Here is a 21125-nt window from a genome sequence, read left to right on the forward strand (position 1 = left end):
ATCAGAGCTATGTTTTCTAAGTGACCGTATATTTAAAAGGCATAATGTTACAACTGAATTGTTATCTTGTATCTTTTGTTTTTTTGAATATGTAATATCTTCTATATCTTCTAACTTGAAACCTCTTAATCTATCATATTCATTATGTACTCTAGGATCTGCTTTTACGTGTTTAGTGTTGATTTCCCCGAAAATGTGAAGTCCTTGAAGTGAAGTTGACCTGCTTAATGCAACATACACTTGTCCATAGTTGAAGGATCTTTGTTTGTTCAAATTGAAACTTATAATAACATTTTTTAGTGTCAAACCCTGGACTTTATGAATTGTGCATGCCCAAGCTAGAGTGATAGGGAATTGAATTCTTTGTACCAGTCTGGAGAAGATGGTTTACCTGGTCGTACTTTTATTTTTGATAGTACTGGTTCAATAGGAACAACACCATTATCTCTAGCAAATGTGTAACTGCTGGTTTGTATTAAAGTTCTTCCTGCTTTTTGATCATCAAATTTTATGTAAACTACAGTTGGTTTTTGTGCTTTTTTATTAACATGGATCTTAACAACAGTTCCCATTTGTCCATTTATAAGTCTATCTGGAATATTAATATTGGTGGTTAGCATTACTCTGGCACCTTCTTTAATCTTCACTTCAAATTCAAGTCCTCCTGTTTCAGATCTCCCTCTCGACAATACTCTGTCAATATCTTGTTTTGTAATATTTGATGGATACTGGTCTGGTGCTTTAAGTAAAAACAAAGGTGTAGCTAACTGTTGAAGTTGTTTGTTGTTATGTTCATTGACAGGATCACTTTCTGCCCAAATGTGAAGTGCATTTAATGGATAACTGTTTGTTAATGGTGATATTTGTCTAGAATTAATACAATTAAGATCCTCTTCAGTTTGTGAGGCAGTTCTAAATCTGTTTAAAAGTTCAGCAAACCGCCGATCATTTTTTTGTCTCATAATGTCAGTCAATTCCATCATTGTGAAGACATGCCATGGATGATACAAATTGTAAAAGTCATTTTTGAATTTTTCAAAAATAGGTTTTCTGCGTATTGGAGGTAGTTGATACAAATCTCCTACAGCTATTATACTTATACCACCAAACAGTTTAGAGCTGGAAGAGCCAAAAATGTCCTTTAGCCTTTGATGTATATGAAGAAGAGTAATGTTGGAAACCATAGAAATTTCATCTATTATAATAAGCCTTAACTCAGAGAGTGTAAGTCTCATTTGTGTTTTCTTTTGATCAGACATTGCAGGGACGTTGTCACCTGTTTCTTTGGGAATAGCTAAAGCTGTATGTATCGTTGTTCCTCCTATGTGTATCGCGGAAACACTTGTGGGAGCCATTAACAGTACTGTTGGCAACTCAGGATTACTTGTTGCTTGTTTAAATGTTTTAACTGCTGTCTGATATATTGTCTTTATTACATGACTTTTCCCAGATCCAGCACCTCCAGTCATAAAAAGATATATCGGCTCAATTTCGTTAGGTTCTAAAGAACGAAGATTTTTAACTTTGTTTCTACACTAACGTAGAACATTATAGTATGCGCTACGCTGTTTCTCGTTTAATGACCTTATATATTCACGTAACAGGTCATCAGAAATTTCACTTGGTTGAACATAGCTTGTAATTGATGCAGTTGTAGACACATGATCAGTGCTAGAATTGGGAGCAAGATGTGAAAGAATTTGTTCACTAAAATGGTTCGTCATCACTGTCAACATTAGTTTGCATATCTAATTGCAAGTCTTCATTTTCTTGATCATTTAAAGAATCAAAGGAATGGATAACATTTTTGGCTTCGTTTTTTCTTAGAGCTTCTAATGCTTCTGTTATAGCATCTGCCTCGGGTTCAAATATTGTTCTCTTTTGTTCAATAGCTTGCACTTTAGGTCCATAAAATCTTGATGCGTATGTTTGTTCATTGCCAATAAGACTATCTTCATTACGCCATGGATAGTACAGCATAAGTAAGCGGTGAAAGTACTTTTCGAGCTCTTTTACTTTGTTAGGTCTATGGTAGCGTAATACAGCCTTAGTTTTTCTGCATTTCATAACTTCATTTGATTTAATTAATGTTATTTTGGGTGGTAAGTAGTTAATAACGTCTGCATTTGCAGTAGATTAAACATGTGATTCTGTAACATCATCTGTAAGAATTTCAGGTTGTGCATCATTTATCACACAATCACTCTTGTATTCTTTGTAATAATATGCGGCAAATTCAGCTAAACATAAGTTATCAACAATTGGGATTTTGTTAGTTCTAATGCTATAACGCTCTATTATGTTGGATTTGTAAATATCTGTACTATTGTCATGTAACTCATCAAGTTCCACTTTACTCTTTGCAACTCGAATTCTATTGTCAGGTAAATCTGTGCTCACAAAGACTGTTTTAGGGAAAACTTTTCTTAACCAAAGTTCAGGCATACATCTATATACACATGCCTGTGAACTCACTTCTCTAGTAGAAAGAAAAGCCGCTCCTACTTTTCCCAAACTGTCTTTAATGGTTAAATTTGAAGTCTTTGCTTCCTTTGCTGCATTCATAATTGCTTGTGAACATTCAGTCTCATCTTTAGTGAAGTATGAGCAAACATAAGTGATACATTTGTAATGATTAAACACAGGTTGTAAGTCAACATTAGCCCTGAAGCCTTTTATTCCAGCAACGAAATAATTATTGATAAAACAGCTATCAAGGGGTCTTTTAAGGTGCAGATCAAAGTCAGAATCACCAGATATAGACAAAGCCCAGTAATATTGTTCTTCTGTAACACCTAATGAACTCAAAAGTTTTTCTTCCGTTGTCGTAGAATTATACTGCGGTTTATTTGGGTTTAACACTTTATTAATTTCCTCTTTCACTAAGGAAAGAATTTCATTTCTTCTTGTCAAAATGTCTCTTCTCAAATATTCATCTAACTTTTCAGAAACTGGTTCTGCTACTACTGTTCTCTTTGTGAAAAATTGTCCAAAATTAAATCTACATAGAACATTAGTATATTTTCTACAACTCTTTAAGTGATTGTGCTTCTGATAAGTTTGAACTAAGGCAAATAACTCAGAATCTTTTTGTCTATCTGGCAGATATGCTTGAACATGATTGTCTATATATTTTATGTAATCTTCCTTTGTTTCATTTGTTAACTTTGGGCAATCACTTGTCCATATTAATGCATGTAAATGAGGTGACCCTCTCATTTGAAATTCAATACGTAGAGCGTAATAAACTATTTTACCAATAGGGTTTGGTTTGCTGAATAACACTTCAGTAAAAAATGTCTCAACTCTATACTGAAAATGTTTAGCAACAACAACAGGATTAGAATTAAGCATAGAGCACCTTTCATTGTAAGTCAATCCTTCAATTTCTTTATCAGTTAAATTAAGTCCTTGTGTTCTGCCAATAATTTGAAACAACTCAGCCCATCGAAGGTCAGCACAAGATAATGTCATGAACCACGTTGGAATCCCAAGTTGTTTTACCATCGCTATAACTTCATACATAAATTTTTGCCAGTAAGGAGGTGTACCTGGAATTTGTCTTAGAAATAAGTAAGCTTGGTCTTGAAAAATAAGATTTTGTAAATTTTGCACATTAGATCTTAAATGCGATGCAGTAAGAGACTGTCCATAAAGTTTAGTGAGAGCTATATTAATATTATCTGATACTTTTTTTTGTTCTATGATGAACTGTGCAAAGAACAAATATTCAGGATTCATTGCGAACCTGCCACTATAATGTACAATATCAGGTCGTACAGCTTGAAAATAAACATGGTCTCTAAAATCAAGCTTTCTCTTCAATTTTAACATAATTATTCCTGAGCTTTCAGGGGGTCTAGGCAAAATAGTGCACGTCTGATCACATTCTACAGTCACATTACAAATAGCACCTTTAATTTTGCGTTGTTGACCCTTGGGCATAATTACTATTTTTTCAAATACAATGCGCTGAGATATAAGAATCTGCTCAAGTTTTTCTAGACATTCTAGTTCTGACGGTATTTTATCAACCATTAATTTATTATGAACAGCTTGGCATGGGATTTGTCCTTTTGACAATTTAGAGCTACATGTTTTACAAATGTATTCCTTCTTATCAAATGACTTTTTTCCTGTGAATAGATGCTGAATGGTGTATTTACTTTTCTTTAATTCTGTTACTGTTTTTCTATAAAGAATTCTATTACATACAGAACATATGTAATAAGGACCTTCTCTGACGGCTTTTTGAAAAGATGCAATGCAGGAATCTAACTCATTGTGCGTGATAGCTTTTGTTTGTTTTGCAATCCTAGTCACTTTCCTCATTTTTTCAAGCCTTTCTTCTTTTTCTTTGCTTTTCATGTTGAGATAAGTTTCTCTTGTTTTTGCTAAGAGTTGTTGTTTCTTATTAGCATCCATAGATTTATATTTTTCTTCACAAGCAGCGAGAAAATTTTCTCTTTCATTCGTATACATAGATTTATATTTTTCAGCACGAGCAGCAAGAAGATTCTGTTTTTCATTTCCATTCAAAGATTGATATTTTTCAGTACGTGCAATTAAAACGTTTTGCTTTTTATTATTGTAATACTGACAAAACCTATCCAAGCAGATTTTCTTCCTTGCAGGTTCAAATTGAGAATAAGACTTCCTCTTTTTAACTGCAATTTCTATTTTGCTCCTAGCAGATTTGTGGCACCTCATAATCTTTTGTTTCTTACCTATATTTAACTCGCTAGAGCACATTACACGCTGAAAAAAATACTCTGTTTCATTAGACTTGAGCCTATTTGTCACACTTTCACATATCGTTTCGACTAAAGAATTTTTATCACTTACTTTGTGTACCTCAAGTCCTTGAATTTCATTCAAATAAATTAAGAAAAATGCTGTACTTCTGCTGGTTTTGTGAAAAACACAACTTAAACAATAGCTGCGAAACTGAAGTAAAAATCCTGTATTCTTAGTCGCATTTTGCAACATCAACCTCTCAAGGGCTAATTTACTAAAACATGAATTACATACAAGCATTCCTTTATTTCTCGAAACAAAATTTACTTTAATATTGGCACCGTGTATATTAACATTCTGTGGTAGATCACTGGAACTTGTCTGATTTTTAATAATCTCAGTAGAGAAAGCACTTCCATATTCAACAAGAGCAGCTAATGTATCAGACTTCCAATAACTACAAGGCTTGACAACAGAAAAACAAATTGCATACAAAGCTATAGCAGAACTCTTTGTTATAGTTTCAACATTTGTATTTTCAATAATAGGTACAACCTTCGGTAAAGTGCCAGCGACCAAATTATCAGAATTGTGCAGCAGAGTTTCACAGGCCACTGATTTTTCTTCTATATCATTATTTTCTCTGATTAAAGACTTTTCATATATAGCAAAAAACCAACCGTTAGAATGGCTACTCAAAAGGTGCTGAAATGAAGTGTAAATTCTAACTGACACACACATATCGTCTACATATATCCAACCAGCATCATCTTTTATAGCAACTATAGCAACTGTAAAATGATGATTTATACATCGAACCATGCCTTTGAGTACATAATTTTGACCAAGTACATCTATAATTAAAGGAAAAAATATTTGATCAATATAATTTGATGACAGTTCCACACTTAAGAATGTTGGAAGCGTAACAAAATGTTGTAGCATTGAAAGATCCCCAGAATGCTCTTGACAAAAATCACAGTAAAGTGCACTGCTATTTGGTGGTATAGCCTCAGAAACATAATTTTCAAATTGATTGTGAAGCAAGTTTGGAAAATTTATGTAAAGTACAAATATACTTGTGTTCTTTATAATAGCATTGTTACATGATGAACAAATTGACTGATTACTTTGTTGTATAAAAAAAAGAGATTTTAATTCCTCCGTCATCATACCATCTGTATCCAACATAAATATATCACTAAATACAGCATCTGCAGACATTGCAGCAAATGAGTCACAATGTTGTCTTAAGTAAATCCAAACAGGTTCTCGAACTACTGTCATCTCTGTTTGTACATCATGGTTTTCCAACTGTAGACATGCCTCAAATAAAGTTTGAAAAAATTCATTACGCTCGATATTTTTCAAAGAATCTTTAAATATAGCAACGCTAAGTTCAAGAAAACAGTCTACTGCACATGAAAACTTCCCTGGATGCGTTAAGCAATAATTCATGAAATGTCTTCTATCATTCGCTTGTTGATGTGACTGTTCACCTTCAGTGGAAGTATGATATTTTATAACTTTACCGACAAATATATTCCCATTAATAATATGTGCTTCTTTGTTTGAAATAACGTAAGGATCAAAGCTTCCACACGACGCATGAGAAATTGTCCTTAATAAATTGCTTCCTCTGTTTCCATTAATACAAGCTCTCTCACAACATGATGCAGAAATAGGTTTTGATACATCAACGATACATGGCCCAGGATTGGTCTCTATATCAGTTGATAGCTTTGTACTGACATGCTTCATTTTATGATCAACATCTTTGTAAGTCATTTCCTTTTTTGATGTACGATATTCGCATGTACACTCCTCCATAGCTTGTCTGATATTATATACTACTGTTTTTCGTAATAAAGCTACTTGCATAATTTGATAAAGAAAAGACGATTTTGGAACAGTTTTTAAAACGTACTTCTTAAAAACATTCCTGTTTCTTCTCTTTAAAACCTTTTTGAGAGCTTTTATGGGGATTCTACTGGGTTCTCGAAAACGACGCCGTCTTCTTCTAGTTTCCCTTTTAATATTATTAACAAACAATGCAAATAGTGACCTACAAGTACCGTATTTCACTTTTTTATTCATGTCAAGCATTGTTAAATACTCTGTAACTATTTATGTCCCACTCTTCTTCACAGTCCTTTATTGTGTACTTCACTGTCTCTTTTGTTACAATACCGCACTCTCTGTTTTATGTCACGCTCTTTGTTTTGCAAGGTTTGCAAGGTTTGTATAGCTTTGAATATCTTTTACTTTCTTGTTCAATGTGCTACATTTGTTAAAGTTGTAACAACCAAGTGGCTGCTACTTATTATTGTAACAACCAGGTGGCTGCTACGATGGGTTTTCTCTTGTAGCAACCGAGTAGTTGCTACGATGGGTGTTCTGTTGTCACAACGGTGGCTGCTACGATGGGTGTTGTAACAACCGAGCGACTGCTACGATGGGTCAGGTTCTGTTGTAACAACTGAGTGGCTGCTACGATTGGTGTTCTTTGTTTCAACCTCAATGCCTTACAGCTGGAAAACAAAACCAAAAAAGACAATCTGTTAAAATTGAAAGAAAAAATTCATGCTGAAAACTAATCAGAATTACATTACTTAAATAATGTCATAGTATTTTGCTGAATTTCCTTTATGTTACGTGACGTCATACTAGAAATTGCTTGATTAATAACGTAATGATTGATACGCCATCATCCCTCGAGAGTGCACATAAGCATGCAAAGAAGATTATCTACAAATTAGCTTACAAAATAGTTTATTGAGGAAAATTATGACTTTTCAAAAGGCAATTTTCAATCAATTTCAATTTCAAAGTATCGTAATATCAAAATATCAAAATGATATCGTAATTGTAAGATAACACCAATTTCACATATACCGGAAATTATCGCGAAGTAAGATAAACTAGAAGAAGAATCATGGCACTCAGCCTAAAAATAATGAATGTAATCCAATAATCGGTGTTTCCACATCTTATTTTGTAAATGTCACAACAATTAAGTTTATCCTTCAAGATCAATTTTCAAGGTAAATGAACAAATGACAAGTAAATACTGTGCTAGGAAAATCTTTCAACGCTTAATAGAACAATTTCCATAATCGCCGCTAGAGTTCACGTATATTGTCGAGTGACTTCTCATGTAAACAAACCGCAAAAGTTCGGACATTGAAACACACGAGTGCGATAGTGTACGAAAAGAATGGTCTCTACTTAAGTCACTAAAAGGTGTGCTTATAGCCGCGTACTTGTAAAAACGATTAACGATACCCTAAATCTTGGGAAAGAACGATTCGAAGGGTGATCCACTCGAGTTCTTTCATTTTCGCAGCGCAATTTAACCTGCGTGGCAGGCGCTAGAAAGGGAAAGGGAGAGGAGAAAATTGGGCGCGCAAGAACACAGGCTAGGCGCAGTTAGACGGTCTTAGACAAAAACAAGGTGACTCGTTTCCGTGTACCCTAGTAGGACAGTTACATTTGTAATAGGCAGAGAAAAACATTAGATACTTGCCAAAAGAAATTACTGTAGCATCCTTGAAACTCGCAAAACAGTTGAAGACTGTATTCGCTTTAAACATCTGCTGCATGCGAACTATTAGGCACAAAACAGTGGGGCCTTTGTTCTAAAAAAACAATTTCCTTACTAGGCCAGTAAAAGCTATAGCTCTTGAAAACTGAGAGACAGCAATGAACAGCTTTGCGAAGACGTGCATCGATTAGATTCACATTCATGATAAATACTCTGCAATCTTCATGGTGCAGGTAAATAACACAGATATGAAATCATGGATAAAAATTCTACGAATCCTTTGTCCTACAGATAACACTTTATTAAGCATTACCTAAAATCTTGCAATTAATCGAAGCCAATAAACGTAAAACAAATACCACAGAGCTTTAGCTAGCGTACACATGCACATAATGCCATGAAGCAATGAACTAAACGACTAATCCAAACGGGTCCGAGTGATAACAAAACCTTTATTCGGTACATTTGAGTAATTACTGTCACAACCAAGATCAAAAGGTCAACACCATTCAGCTGAACGATCTCACTACATTTTGATGAATGAAAAGGAACAAATTTCTCACAAATGTATTCGTGAGAGCACAATCTTAAGGTCCCAATTGGGCCAACTTTCAGTTTGGCCGCGCGAGATCTGGGGTTCAATTTCACCAAATCCAAGATGGCGGATCACAGTGAAACCACCGAAGGAGAACTAATAATTTCAATAAAAGAGGCACTGAAGCGCGAGAAATAAAAATTTGAGCCCCGAATTTCAAATGCCATAAGCTAAGAGATTTAGATAGCACATTCCAAGACCTAAACAAGCTGGTTGAATCGGTTGTTAAAGCGAAGTTTGGAGGTCTTCGTCAGCGACCCAAACACAGTCTCGGCGAACTTTATCCCATGCTACAACGCAGCATGATTCGTGCGAAAACCGCAATTGATCGCCGCCTTTGTTCAAGAATGAGCAAATTACATCCCTGGATGGTAGTATTTGACCTTCCAATGCCACAGGAGGTTTTCAATCTTTTGCATAAGGTGATTCTTGGTCGCACAAGATATGGTATAGAGGTTGAAGAGAAACCAGGATCAGTGGCTATAACATTTTTTAACCTGAGAAGATTGTGCCATCTGTTTGACCAATTTGGAGATTGTGCAGGATTCATAAAGGAACTTGGTGAAGGGAAAGGACAGGCGAAGCTTATTGTGAATGAGGAAAAGAAGGGAACCATGACTTATAACGTGAAAGATGAGGTTTTAAGAGCAAAATTTCATTATGGATACTGGAACTGTTATGGAATCAGTCAACATTAAACAGAGGACACAAGGACACTTGGAATATTATTGCTCAACTGTTTCCTTTAATGATTTGAGAGACAAAGGTCTCAATATATAAAACTTTTTTAATACAATATAACATGAGAGAACTTAATCTTTCATCTAGAAAATCATGCTTATAACTTACAATGTTGTTTTCACTTAAACACAATGAAATAGCCAACTGATTCGTTTATAATGTACTTGAATAGAGCTGGCATTCATCAGAGTTATATCAATTAATTAATGATAAAAAAAAATATAACCTAACTTTCACAATATTTACAAGGCTGTGCTCCAAGTTAACCAATTTTAAGGAGCCCTTTGGGCTTCCAAACATGTCAACTACAGTTCTCTATACCCTACAGCCTGCAATATTACAGTACTGAACTTCTAGACAAGAAGGTCCATCCGGGCTACCAGTAATTTTACTCAGGCACCTGAAGTGAAATGTTAGTTGTCAAGGGCCACCGGGCACCACTTAAGAGCACAGCCTTGCATCATTAAAGACTTAAAGGATAACATACATCCAGCTTACACGCTAAATTAATTAGCGGTACCTTAAAAAATGTTCAGTTGGTTTGTCATCTAATCTAACTTCCTCCGCGCCAGAAGGCGCATAAGGCCGTTGGTTTGCCATCAGATACCGATTTCTTGATTTCTTGCATGAATTTATGTCCACAGAAGAAACAGTGTTCAGTGTCAGCTTCTTTAGACATGCCACAATAGCAGTAATGTTGGGGATCCGTGCGGATGCGTGTCGGAACGAGAGTGTCATGTGACTGATGGTATGCTAAGAGGGAAGGTTGCTTGATGGGGAGCCACAACTTGCTTATGTGGTCATGCCTAAAAACCTGAAACCAACGCTGTTTGTACTGGCTATTTTTAGCAAAGCTTGCAATTTGTACATGTTTAGCTTCCCTCCCCTGCATTGTGTTGATACCCAACCCTGTACCATATTTGTCAAACATTTGCTTTGAGTGAGCACAGACTAAATGGCCAATGCTCCATACAGTGCCTGAAACTGAAGAACCAAACATAGCAACTGCAGTAAAATAATCATGGCACAACTGAGGAAGTTTTGCAAGATTTTCTTCAGTAAGATGGTACATTGAGAAAATGGCAGCACAATCTCTGAGTTTAGTACCAATGAAGACAATTGGCAGAAGATCCATAAGCAGCTTGGGATCTGTTGAGTCACCCTGGATTGCTTTGACTAAATACATAAACCCATGTAAGATTAGCCGTGAATCTTTACCAGTCAACCGATAACTAAAATTCTTGTCTTTACCCCTGTCCTCAAGGAGCCATTTGCCCAATTGTTTTTTCATTCTCCCTGCTTTAACATCATTTTCCATAGCCTTTAAATACCTGGAAAGTGCACAGTTTGGGGGCAGTTCACTGAGGCTGTTCAGTGATTTGGGAAGGTTGCTCTTAGAAATGGCCAAATCAAGCAGCATTGCATGTAAATACTGCACACCATTGTTTTTTAAGTGAAGTGGTTCAACAACCTCTTTTTCACAAAGCTTTCCAATAAATGGTTTAAATTCTTGCCTTGACTTTTTCCCAGCAATGAACTGTGTTACTTTACTTCTCTTTGTTTTTGCAGCTAAATGATTTGGGATTTTTCTTTTGAAGTCAGCAACCTGCTGTGCAATTGCAAGTCTTTCACTATACTGCCATGGCCTCCATTTACAGTTTGGGGTCTCCCCAAATTTCCCAGTAAGTGACATACTATCATCTTGAGAGACATTAGCAAAACTGGAAAAGTACTTTGCTGAATTAGTCAATTCACCATTGACAAAAGCCAGAAATTTCATATCCCCTGGGAGAAGGTGGAATGAAAATGTAACTTCCTTCCCCATTACCGTGTAGGTTGTCTTCTCTATTGCTTCTATGTCTGATGCTAATTTCTCTGTAAATCTAACAATAACCTTATGGTCCTCTTTACAGTTGGCTCCGAACAAGAGAAAATTATCGTTGGGCGAAGCCACCCTGGGTCCCACATCTAAAAAACTAATTATCCAGGACATTGCTTGGTCCCACTTGCCAAATGGGGCTCCATCACCTCCAATGGCCACCTTAAATGTTCCCTCCCTCTCACCAAACCAGGTCAGTTTGTCATTATTTTTCCTATATTCATCAGTTTCAAAATAGAATTTGCAAAGCATGAGGAGGAAATTCTCTAAATTCCTATACACCCCATCAACCTGTTGGTCTACTGGTAGGTCATGGCACAGAGTTTCCCTCACTGAGATTACATCTCCCATATCAAGCTGTTCAATTTTTGCCATGAGAACACTGTAGGGAAGTGGTTTAGGAATTGGGATACCCCACCCATAACAAATTCTTTCCCTCGACATAAAACCCTTTTTGGTATGCTTTCCCGTGTTTTTCATTACCAGAGATGATCTTGTCTGCCGATATTTAACCTTACTAATTACCCCACCTGCATAAAGCAGGGAAAGGGAACGAATAAAATTTTCCTCACTTTTCTCATACTCTGTACATTGATTTTTTAATTTGGCCACAGTGGCCTTTCTCATCTTTCGCGACGAACAAATATATTTTGATATATCAGACATCTTCCCATATTTACAAATAGTGGAGAACATGCCATCCAGTGCAGGACCCCTGTTCTCAATTGACCCTCCATTTACCTCTGCTGCAGCAATGAGGGTTTCTAGTTGTCGTCTGTGGGCACTTCTCCTTGGCAAATCTAGACTTCCTTCACTGGAAAGTTGAGTTGGACTTCTCTTTCTTATGGTGGAAGTGTTCTGCGTCACTTGAAATGTTATTTTTCGTTGTGATGGTACATCAGCTTGCAATTCATTTAAAGTTTCTTGTACCTTATCACGCTGTGGGTTAGAAATATATAAATATATAAATATATAAATAATTAAATAAAAAAATAAAAAATAAAAAAAATAAATTTTCCAAGTCGCTTTATTAGATTTAATTTAATTGAATTGAATTGAAAAGTCAAATCTTCAGTTGATCAGACTATCTTTGAATAACTAAATATATAAATAATTAAATACATAAATTAATTAAAAAGAAAAAGAAAAGAAGAGAATATTAATCTGTCTTAATATTCTGTACATGATTCCAATACTGTTATTAAGGGCTTTTCGGCTTATAGTGACAATGTTTTATAATTAGTGGGACTAATTTTTAATTATAAAGAGTTTCACTAAAATCCAGAAATAAATAAAACTGAAAACTTACTTTGTTCTTTAGCCGCTGAATTTGTTTCTGTAGGCCACAAAGCTCTTTGGACTTCGACAAAAACTCAGCTCGGAGAGTAGCCCTTTTACTGGCTAGTTCACCGATCGGAAAGCGTCCCTTCTGTGAACAGTTCAATGAACGTCGGGGATTTCTCCGTCTCTTGCTTCCCATGTGGCCAGAATACACGCCGACTGCGAAAAATTCAGGGTCTCCGGTAAAAAACCGAAACGATAGAACCACAGTTCAGATCCATTTCTGTTATTATTGTAGGACAGAACGATAAAACACAGTCGCTTTCTCATCGAACATTTGCTCCAAAAACTCTCAATTTTTCAGGTTGCGAACCATTTCCCTCCCAACAAGAGCAGGCCAAGACTTGGTTTTTGGTTTTAACCACTTTTATTCTTCGCTTCAATGGCAAACCGCATATCAAAACAAAGCTTGAGATCCATAGAATTTTGTTCTTTGGCGCTAAAATCCATTTTCGGCACCAGTGTGCCGCAAACAGAAGAAATCTGACGCTTGGTCGCACGGCGAACGGCCGAGTGAAAATTTTATGTTAGAGGACTGGACACTAAGGACATTTCTATGGCCCAATTCAGATCGAAAATTGCCTAGCGTGCCGAAGGTACATTTAACGACCAACAAGACTCGAGTTTGGCCTAGCTACTGTCTAAAGCACAACTTTAAATACTTAGCAAAAGTAATCAATTTAGCATCTCCAAGATGGTCGCCGACTGTCTTAATTTTAAATGTCTGTTGGATGCGAGATAAGCCACAAAACAGTGGAAGTACATGTCGGTTCTAACAACGTAAGAACGTCATACCTATTGAGACCATAAAGCAAGCTTTGTAAAAACGTACACTTAATAGACTCTCATTCTAATCCGACATAAACAAACATACTGCAATCTTTTAAAATCAATAACTAGCATAAACATGAAATCACGACAAAAGCAATTTACAAGTACCATGTCTTAAACAAATGACATGTATTTAGTGTTACCTGAAATCCTATATGCCGAAAAATCTAGTATGGTACCGATTGAAGCTCCTAGAGAAGCTACTAAAAATCTAAACAAATACATTGAGCTACTGCGTACATAATGAACGACTTAAATAATTCAAATAGCTCTGAATGATAAGAAAACCTCCATTCAGTAAATTTCAGTTTTTTCCTTCATGATCAGGACCATTCAAAAGAGCGGTGTATCTATATTTCGAGCAAAAGGGAAATAATATCGTATTAAAGCGGCCGGTCCAAGCTTGTAAAATCGTACAACCTAAACGACGGCGGCGAGTTGAAATTATTCAGTCACAGTGAGACCTCAGGTGAAATTGATTGGCATATCATGAATTATTAAATTGTCTGCATAGTTAGTGTGATCTTTTTCGAAGTTTAGATCCATTTTTCAACTGCAGAGGCGATTTCCATTAGCAAAACTTTTAAAATCCCAGCTACTGAAACTCCACGTTCCTGCAAATACACTGATTTGAACTGCTGCCACATTGATGGCGTTGAAGTAGCCCTTTTTCTTCTACATTGACATTGACAACTATTCCAGCTTCAAAAACTTTAACCACTGGAAAATAGTTATTTGAATAAGAGACGAGAAGCGACGCACTTAAGCTTAAATTAATGGTGCAATCGACCTTTTACCGCGATTATAAATTACCGCGTATATAAAGCTTATATCAACTAAACAAAGTCAATGTCAAAATAGTTACCAGTAATCAATGTAATTCTAGTCCAAAGTGTTCTCTCAAACAACGTAATTGCTATTCACACTATTCAGTCAACATCTTTAAAGAAGTCGATTGCACCATTACAACGTAACCTTTTACCCAGATTGAGTTTCAGACCATAACAACCACATAATTGATTTTTCGCGAACTAAACTTTCAACATTACCTCCTTCGTAAGCGCTGGAATAATCTGTTTGTGAAAGCGTAATTTCTTCGCTATAAACTCTCCCAATTTCCATCGTTTAAACTATCGAGTACTACTTAGAACTTATTATTTCGATTTACCGCTTAAAAAACGTTTCTTTTCTTTCTAAAAACGACAGATCAGAGTCTTAAATTCATACATATGACCGCCATTGAAGATGGTCGCCGACTGTCTTAATTTTAAATGTCTGTTGGATGCGAAATAAGCCACAAAACAGTGGAGGTACATATCGGTTCTAAGAACGTCATACCTGTTGAGACCGTAAAGCAAGGAAGCTGAAAACAACTGCAGAAGTCATACTGGCACAAGAAACTAAACAATGAACACTGAGCTTTGTAAAAATGTGGACTTAATAGACTCTCATTCATATGACCCCCATTGAATGAAAACAACCTTTCAAATGATGATTTACTTTGACGTCACACAAGTAGAGATGAATGGGTCTCCTCCCTCGTGATATAAGCGCGGATAATAGATTTTGATTGAGCCGCTTTTGTTCAAGACAATCAAAACAATAGATCCCTTCTGGGAGAGGGAAGAATTTAATCTACTCTTAATGAAAAAATCAAATGATGATTTGACGTTACACAGAAAGGGATGAGTGGGTACCCTCTGGCTCTCTCGTAATATGTGCCTGAAAAAAAGATTTTGATTGAGCCGCTTCTGTTGAAGACAATCAGAACAATATATCCTTACTAGGGGAAGACAGAGTTTAATGCATAAAAAATGCTTAATGTAGCCCCATTTATTCCCTTTGATATGTTTTGCAGATATTTAAAACTATCCTCCCTTCGCAATTGAAATAGTTGAATGGTTTTATCCAGAGAGACTGCATGATATTTTATCATTGTGTTACTTAGAATCATACGGAGAATAACTCTGCAATAACGTCATGACCCTGCTGAACTGATCTGCCTTCCTCTCGCTTTAAATTATCCAATCTGTTTGTGAAAGGCTAGTTTCTTCGATGTGAACTCTCCCAATTTCCGCCGTTTCAACTGTCGAGTACTACCTAGAAGTTATTATTTCGATTTACTGCTTGAAAAAGGTTGGTTTTCTTTCTGAAAACGGCAGATCCGGAGTCGTAAATTCAGACATGTGCCCGCCATTGAACGAAAACAACTTTTCCAAATGATGATTTGCTTTGACGTCACACAAGTAGAGATGAGTGGGTCCCCTCCCTCGTGATATACGCGCAGATAATGGAGTTTGATTGGGCCGCTTTTGTTCAAGACAATCAAAACAATAGATCCCTTCTGGGAGAGGGAAGAATTTAATCTAGTTTTAATGAATAAATCAAACGATGATTTGACGTCACACAGAAGTGATGAGTGGGTCCCCTCTCTCGTGATATGTGCCTGAAAAATAGATTTTGATTGGGCCGCTTCTGTTGAAGACAATCAGAACAATATATCCTTACTAGGGGAGGACAGAGTTTAATGCATAAACAAGATGCCTGCTATACTGGCATTACGCGAGATGCTGGGGCTGATTCATTTATTCCAACTGTATGCTTCGCCGATTGATAAAACTATCCTTGCTAATGGAATAGTTTGAGTCACGACGATCGCGTTACGTTGTTTCCCTTGTGTTACGCTACTCAGGGTTTCAAGGGAAATTGCGGGAATTCCATTGCGATAACGTAAGCTTCTCAATGACCTCTTTTCAGTCTCGCGTCGTGGTCTAAGACTGTCAAACAAAGCACGATTCCTTCGCCAGGAATTTACCAATTTCCACCGTTTTAAATGTCGGGTGCTTCTTAGAAGTTATTCTTTCGATTTGCCGCTTCAAAATGGTGAAATTTCCGTTTGAAAACGGCACACTTGAGTCCAGAACATGTTAACATTATGGCGCCAAATTTAATCTGTTTTTAATAAATAGAACAAATGATGCGTTGACGTCACACAGGTAGGGGTGAGTGGGTCCCCTCCCTCGCGATGTAAGCGACAAGAATGGATTTTGATTGGCCTGCTTCTGTTGAAGACAATCAGAACAAAACACCCCGAGTAGGAGAGGGGTGAGTTTAATGAACAAGATGCCTGCTATGCTGGCATTACGCGTGATGCTAAGGCTGATTCATTTATTCCAACTGTATGCTTCGCCGATTGATAAAACAATCCTTCCTAATGGAATAGTTTGAGTCACGACGACTGCGTGGGAGGCTACTGAAATTTGTGAAATTCCATTGCGATAACGTAAGCTTCTCAATGACCTCTTTTCTGTCTGCAATCGCGTCGTGGTCTAAGACTGTCAAACAAAGCACGATTCCTTCGCTAAGAACTCACCAATTTCCACCGTTTTACGTGTCAGGTGCTTCTTAGAAGTTATTCTTTCGATTTACCGCTTCAAAATGGTCAAATTTCCGTTTGAAAACGGCACACTTGAGTCCACAACATGTTAAAACAATATGGCGCGACAATTTAATCCGTCTTTAATAAATATATCAAATGATGCATTGACGTCACACAGGTAGGGGTGAGTGGGTCCCCTCCCTCGCGATATAAGCGACAAGAATGGATTTTGATTGGCCTGCTGTTGTTGAAGACAATCAGAACAATACATCCCGAGTAGGAGAGGGGAGAGTTTAATGAATAAACAAGATGCCTGCTATACTGGCATTACGCGAGATGCTGGGGCTGATTCATTTATTCCAACTGTATGCTTCGCCGATTGATAAAACTATCCTTGCTAATGGAATAGTTTGAGTCACGACGATCGCGTTACGTTGTTTCCCTTGTGTTACGCTACTCAGGGTTTCAAGGGAAATTGCGGGAATTCCATTGCGATAACGTAAGCTTCTCAATGACCTCTTTTCAGTCTCGCGTCGTGGTCTAAGACTGTCAAAGAAAGCAAGATTCCTTCGCCAGGAACTCTCCAATTTCCACCGTTTTAGGTGTTGAGTGCTTCTTAGAAGTTGTTCTTTCGATTCACCGCTTCAAAATGGTGAAATTTCCGTTTGAAAACGGCACACTTGAGTCCAGAACATGTTAACATTATGGCGCCAAATTTAATCTGTTTTTAATAAATAGATCAAATGATAGGTTGACGTCACACAGATAGGGGTGAGTGGGTCCCATCCCTTACGATGTAAGCGACAAGAATGGATTTTGATTGGCCTGCTTCTGTTGAAGACAATCAGAACAATACACCCCGAGTAGGAGAGGGGTGAGTTTAATGAATAAATTAATGTACCGATTTGTGACTACGAGGAAGAAAAAAAAAAAAAAAAAGAAATCGACCCGTTTTTAGACACGGTATGCCCCTTCAGGGCATCCCGCGTAATTAATGTACCGATTTGTAGCTACGACGAAGAAAAAGAAATCGTCCCGTTTTTAGACACGGTATACCCCCTCAGGGCATCCCGCGTAATAAATTAATGTACCGATTTGTAGCTACGAGGAAGAAAAAAAAAAGAAATCGACCCGTTTTTAGACACGGTATGCCCCCTCAGGGCATCCCGCGTAATTAATGTGCACATTTGTGACACCGATGAAGAAAAAAAAGATACCCGACCGAAACCTAGACACGTCATGCCCTGCGGGCATTTGTAGAAAATATTCCACTCCACTCAAGAGGACTGTATAACGTTCTTTAATAAACACTTGCAGTTACAATCTCCTTCAATAGTCAGTCGTACAAATCCTTCTATACTCAGCCGAACAAATCCTTCTCTCTTATTATTTGATACCGGTCAAAATCATTCACATGTCAATCAAGTTTACAATACACATTCACTACATTTCATTGTCGCTAATATCCGGTTTCCGACACTCCCCCCACCCTTGACTCACTTTTGAGTCAAGGATGAACCGCTTCGTTTAGTCATGCTCAGAATTCAGTAGCATGTCCTTCGTCTTCCAGGCAGCATCTAGCGCGGCAGCTCGGCGAGGTCTGTCCCGCCTTGTTACTGCAGCACCTCCCTCATTCACTCTCGGTGTGTCTTCCAGTGATGCTGCGCGGACTTCTAAGGGGAATAGCCTTTGTACAGGTCTGCTCATGCGGACCTGTTCCCCCTTTGTGATCACTCTCACACTCGCTCCTCTTACCTCTTCGTCCTTTCCTGCAATGAGCCTTTCTACAACTGCTAGCTTCCAACTACCTCTCTTTGTGCCTTCATTATAAACTGTAACTAAATCTCCTACCTTAGGCGACTTTCGGTTGGAAGAACCTTGCATCCTGTGGCTCTCTCGTAGATCTGTCAAATACTCTCTCTGCCATCTCTTCCAAAAATGTTGCAACTTCTGGTTCAGATACTTGTATCGCCTTGCACAAGTGCTCTCACTCTCGTCTTCCTCTTCAGTGACTTCCGGCAATGACTGAAGTCTTCTTCCGTAGATCAAGTGTGCGGGAGTTAAAACTTCCCCTTCGGGGTCGTTATACTCGTACGTTAGCGGTCTAGAATTCAGAGTGCCTTCCACTTCCACAAGTACCGTCAGCAACTCATCGAAAGTTAACCTGGCATTACCGATTACCTTCTGAAGACACCTTTTAACGCTCCCAACCATTCGCTCAAAAAATCCACCCCACCATGGGGCCCTCTCCAGGTTGAAACGCCACTCAATTCGTCTGTTCTCCAGTTCCGCTATTATCTCGGGGTGACGGTAGAGAGTTTGCAGTTCTTTCTCTGTCCTTTTGAACGTCTTGGCGTTGTCTGACACAATCAAAGTAGGTGTTCCCATTCTGGCGGTAAATTTCCTCAAACAACGCAGAAAGGTTGTTGCTGAAAGATCCTCCACTTGGTCCAAATACAAAGCTCTTGTCACACAACACGAAAACAGGGCGATGTATACCTTTCTCATCTGTTTACCTCTAGCCTTCACGTACAATGGCCCTGCGAAATCCACGCCAACCTTAGAAAACGGAGGGTACGGTCTCATCCTAAATTCCGGTACGCTAGAAACCGGTGGCTGCGCAAACGACGTTCCTTCCAATTTCTTGCATACAACGCACTGACTGAGCACCTTCTTCACCAATTGCCTACCTTTTGGTACCCAGTATCTCGAGCGCAATTCCGCCAGCGTGCCTCTCACTCCACTATGCAAGACTCTCTTGTGGCACTGTTGAATCTGCAGGTACGTTAAGTGTTGGTCTTTAGGCAAAATTATCGGCTCTTTCGCTTCTTGAGGCAAATCTGAGTACTCCAAACGCCCTTTGCATCGATGTACACCATTGCAATCCTCCGACAGTCCAAATGTACCGACCAGTTGCTTGTAGTTGTCGTCTCGTTTCAACTCTTTCTGTGCCACTTTAATCCAGTCATTTTCCACCTCTGTTAACTCTTGTAATGTGAGGGCTTCTCGCTTTCTTTCTTCTCTCGTCTTCTTCTAAACGTTGAAGCAGAAGCGTTTAATCCACGCTGTCACTCTCAAAAGCTTCCTTATACAACTGTACCTGTCAATCTATACTACTCTGTCTAAACCGAGAGGCGTGTCAATTTGTACTGCCAAAACTGCGGCTTTACGTTCTTCCTCACTGCTCTCGGTCGTGGGTTGAATCTCTTTCACTGTCGGCCAACTGTCTTCTTTCTCCTTTAACCACATTGGACCATGCCACCACAACTCACTTTGCTTAAGCTCCAGCGCGGACACTCTCCTCGATCCAATGTCAGCTGGGTTTTCTTCACCCGGACAATGACTCCAATCTCCCTTTTCACTCAGCTTTAGAATCTCATTGACGCGATGTCGGACGAACTGTTTCCATTCCCCACGGTTCATAATCCAATGCAGCGCAGTCATGCTGTCCAGCCACAATCTCGACCGCTTCACTCCAGCCTGGTGAGAAAGCACCGTCTCCACATTACTCATAAGCCTCGCCAGCATCAGCGCCGACATGAGCTCTAGCCTCGGTATCGACAACTCCTTCAATGGAGCGACTCTCGTCTTCGAAGCCAACATTCTTGTGTATCTTCCAGTACTGGTTGTGTACACCAGGTAAATAACCGCACAGTAAGCTTTCTTGCTTGCGTCCGCGAAGCCATGGAGTGAACAATGCAGTACTTCTTCGCGCAAATGATCCCAAACACATCGGTGGATCGTGATCGTTTGACAATCTAGGAGACTCTTGATCCAACTTTCAACACCTCGCTTGACTTCACCTTGAAGTGGATCGTCCCAACCACTCTTTTGACGACATACATCTTGAAACATAATCTTAACTTTCACTGTAACCGGGCCCATAATTCCCAGTGGGTCAAAGATCCCTGCTAGCAGCCTTAAGGTGTTTCGTTTCGTGGCAGGAAGGCCTTTTGCGCGTTCAGCAATTTCCGTCAAGTCAAAACTGATTACGTCTGCTTCATAGTCCCACGCCAATCCTAACACCTTGTGACCCCTACAGCCTAGCCGCATCCCCACCGATGATTTGGCATAGGTA

The 21125-nt window shown here is 38.3% G+C and overlaps 1 protein-coding gene and 3 pseudogenes across 2 annotated transcripts in view; 1 reads left to right on the forward strand and 3 right to left on the reverse strand.

Moving 5' to 3' along the window:
- Nucleotides 1-21125, forward strand: part of LOC146482292 (uncharacterized) — a 58294-nt pseudogene that overhangs the window by 28456 nt on the left and 8713 nt on the right. The window lies entirely within an intron of this gene.
- Nucleotides 1355-2445, reverse strand: LOC146482294 (uncharacterized; annotated as a pseudogene).
- LOC146482295 (uncharacterized) lies at nt 3731-6567 on the reverse strand. The gene is made up of 2 exons (XM_085107140.1): nt 5065-6567; nt 3731-3754 (listed from the first exon to the last, which is right to left on the reverse strand). The coding sequence occupies exons 1-2, from the start codon at nt 6565-6567 to the stop codon at nt 3731-3733; spliced, it is 1527 nt and encodes a 508-aa protein (XP_084963266.1).
- LOC146482296 (uncharacterized) lies at nt 18322-21064 on the reverse strand (annotated as a pseudogene).

Source organism: Pavona decussata, unplaced genomic scaffold (assembly GCF_977016875.1).
Source record: "Pavona decussata unplaced genomic scaffold, jaPavDecu1.1 SCAFFOLD_46, whole genome shotgun sequence".
Classification (NCBI taxonomy): Eukaryota; Metazoa; Cnidaria; class Anthozoa; order Scleractinia; family Agariciidae; genus Pavona; species Pavona decussata.

Bases quoted from the DNA above. Each gene is read 5' to 3' on its own strand.
- LOC146482295 (XM_085107140.1), bottom strand. From the start codon at position 6,567: ATGGAGGAGTGTACATGCGAATATCGTACATCAAAAAAGGAAATGACT. The intron at 3,755-5,064 runs GTAAATTTTGTT...TGTACATTATAG, and splicing joins TACACGGTGCCAATATTAAA to TGGCAGGTTCGCAATGAATC.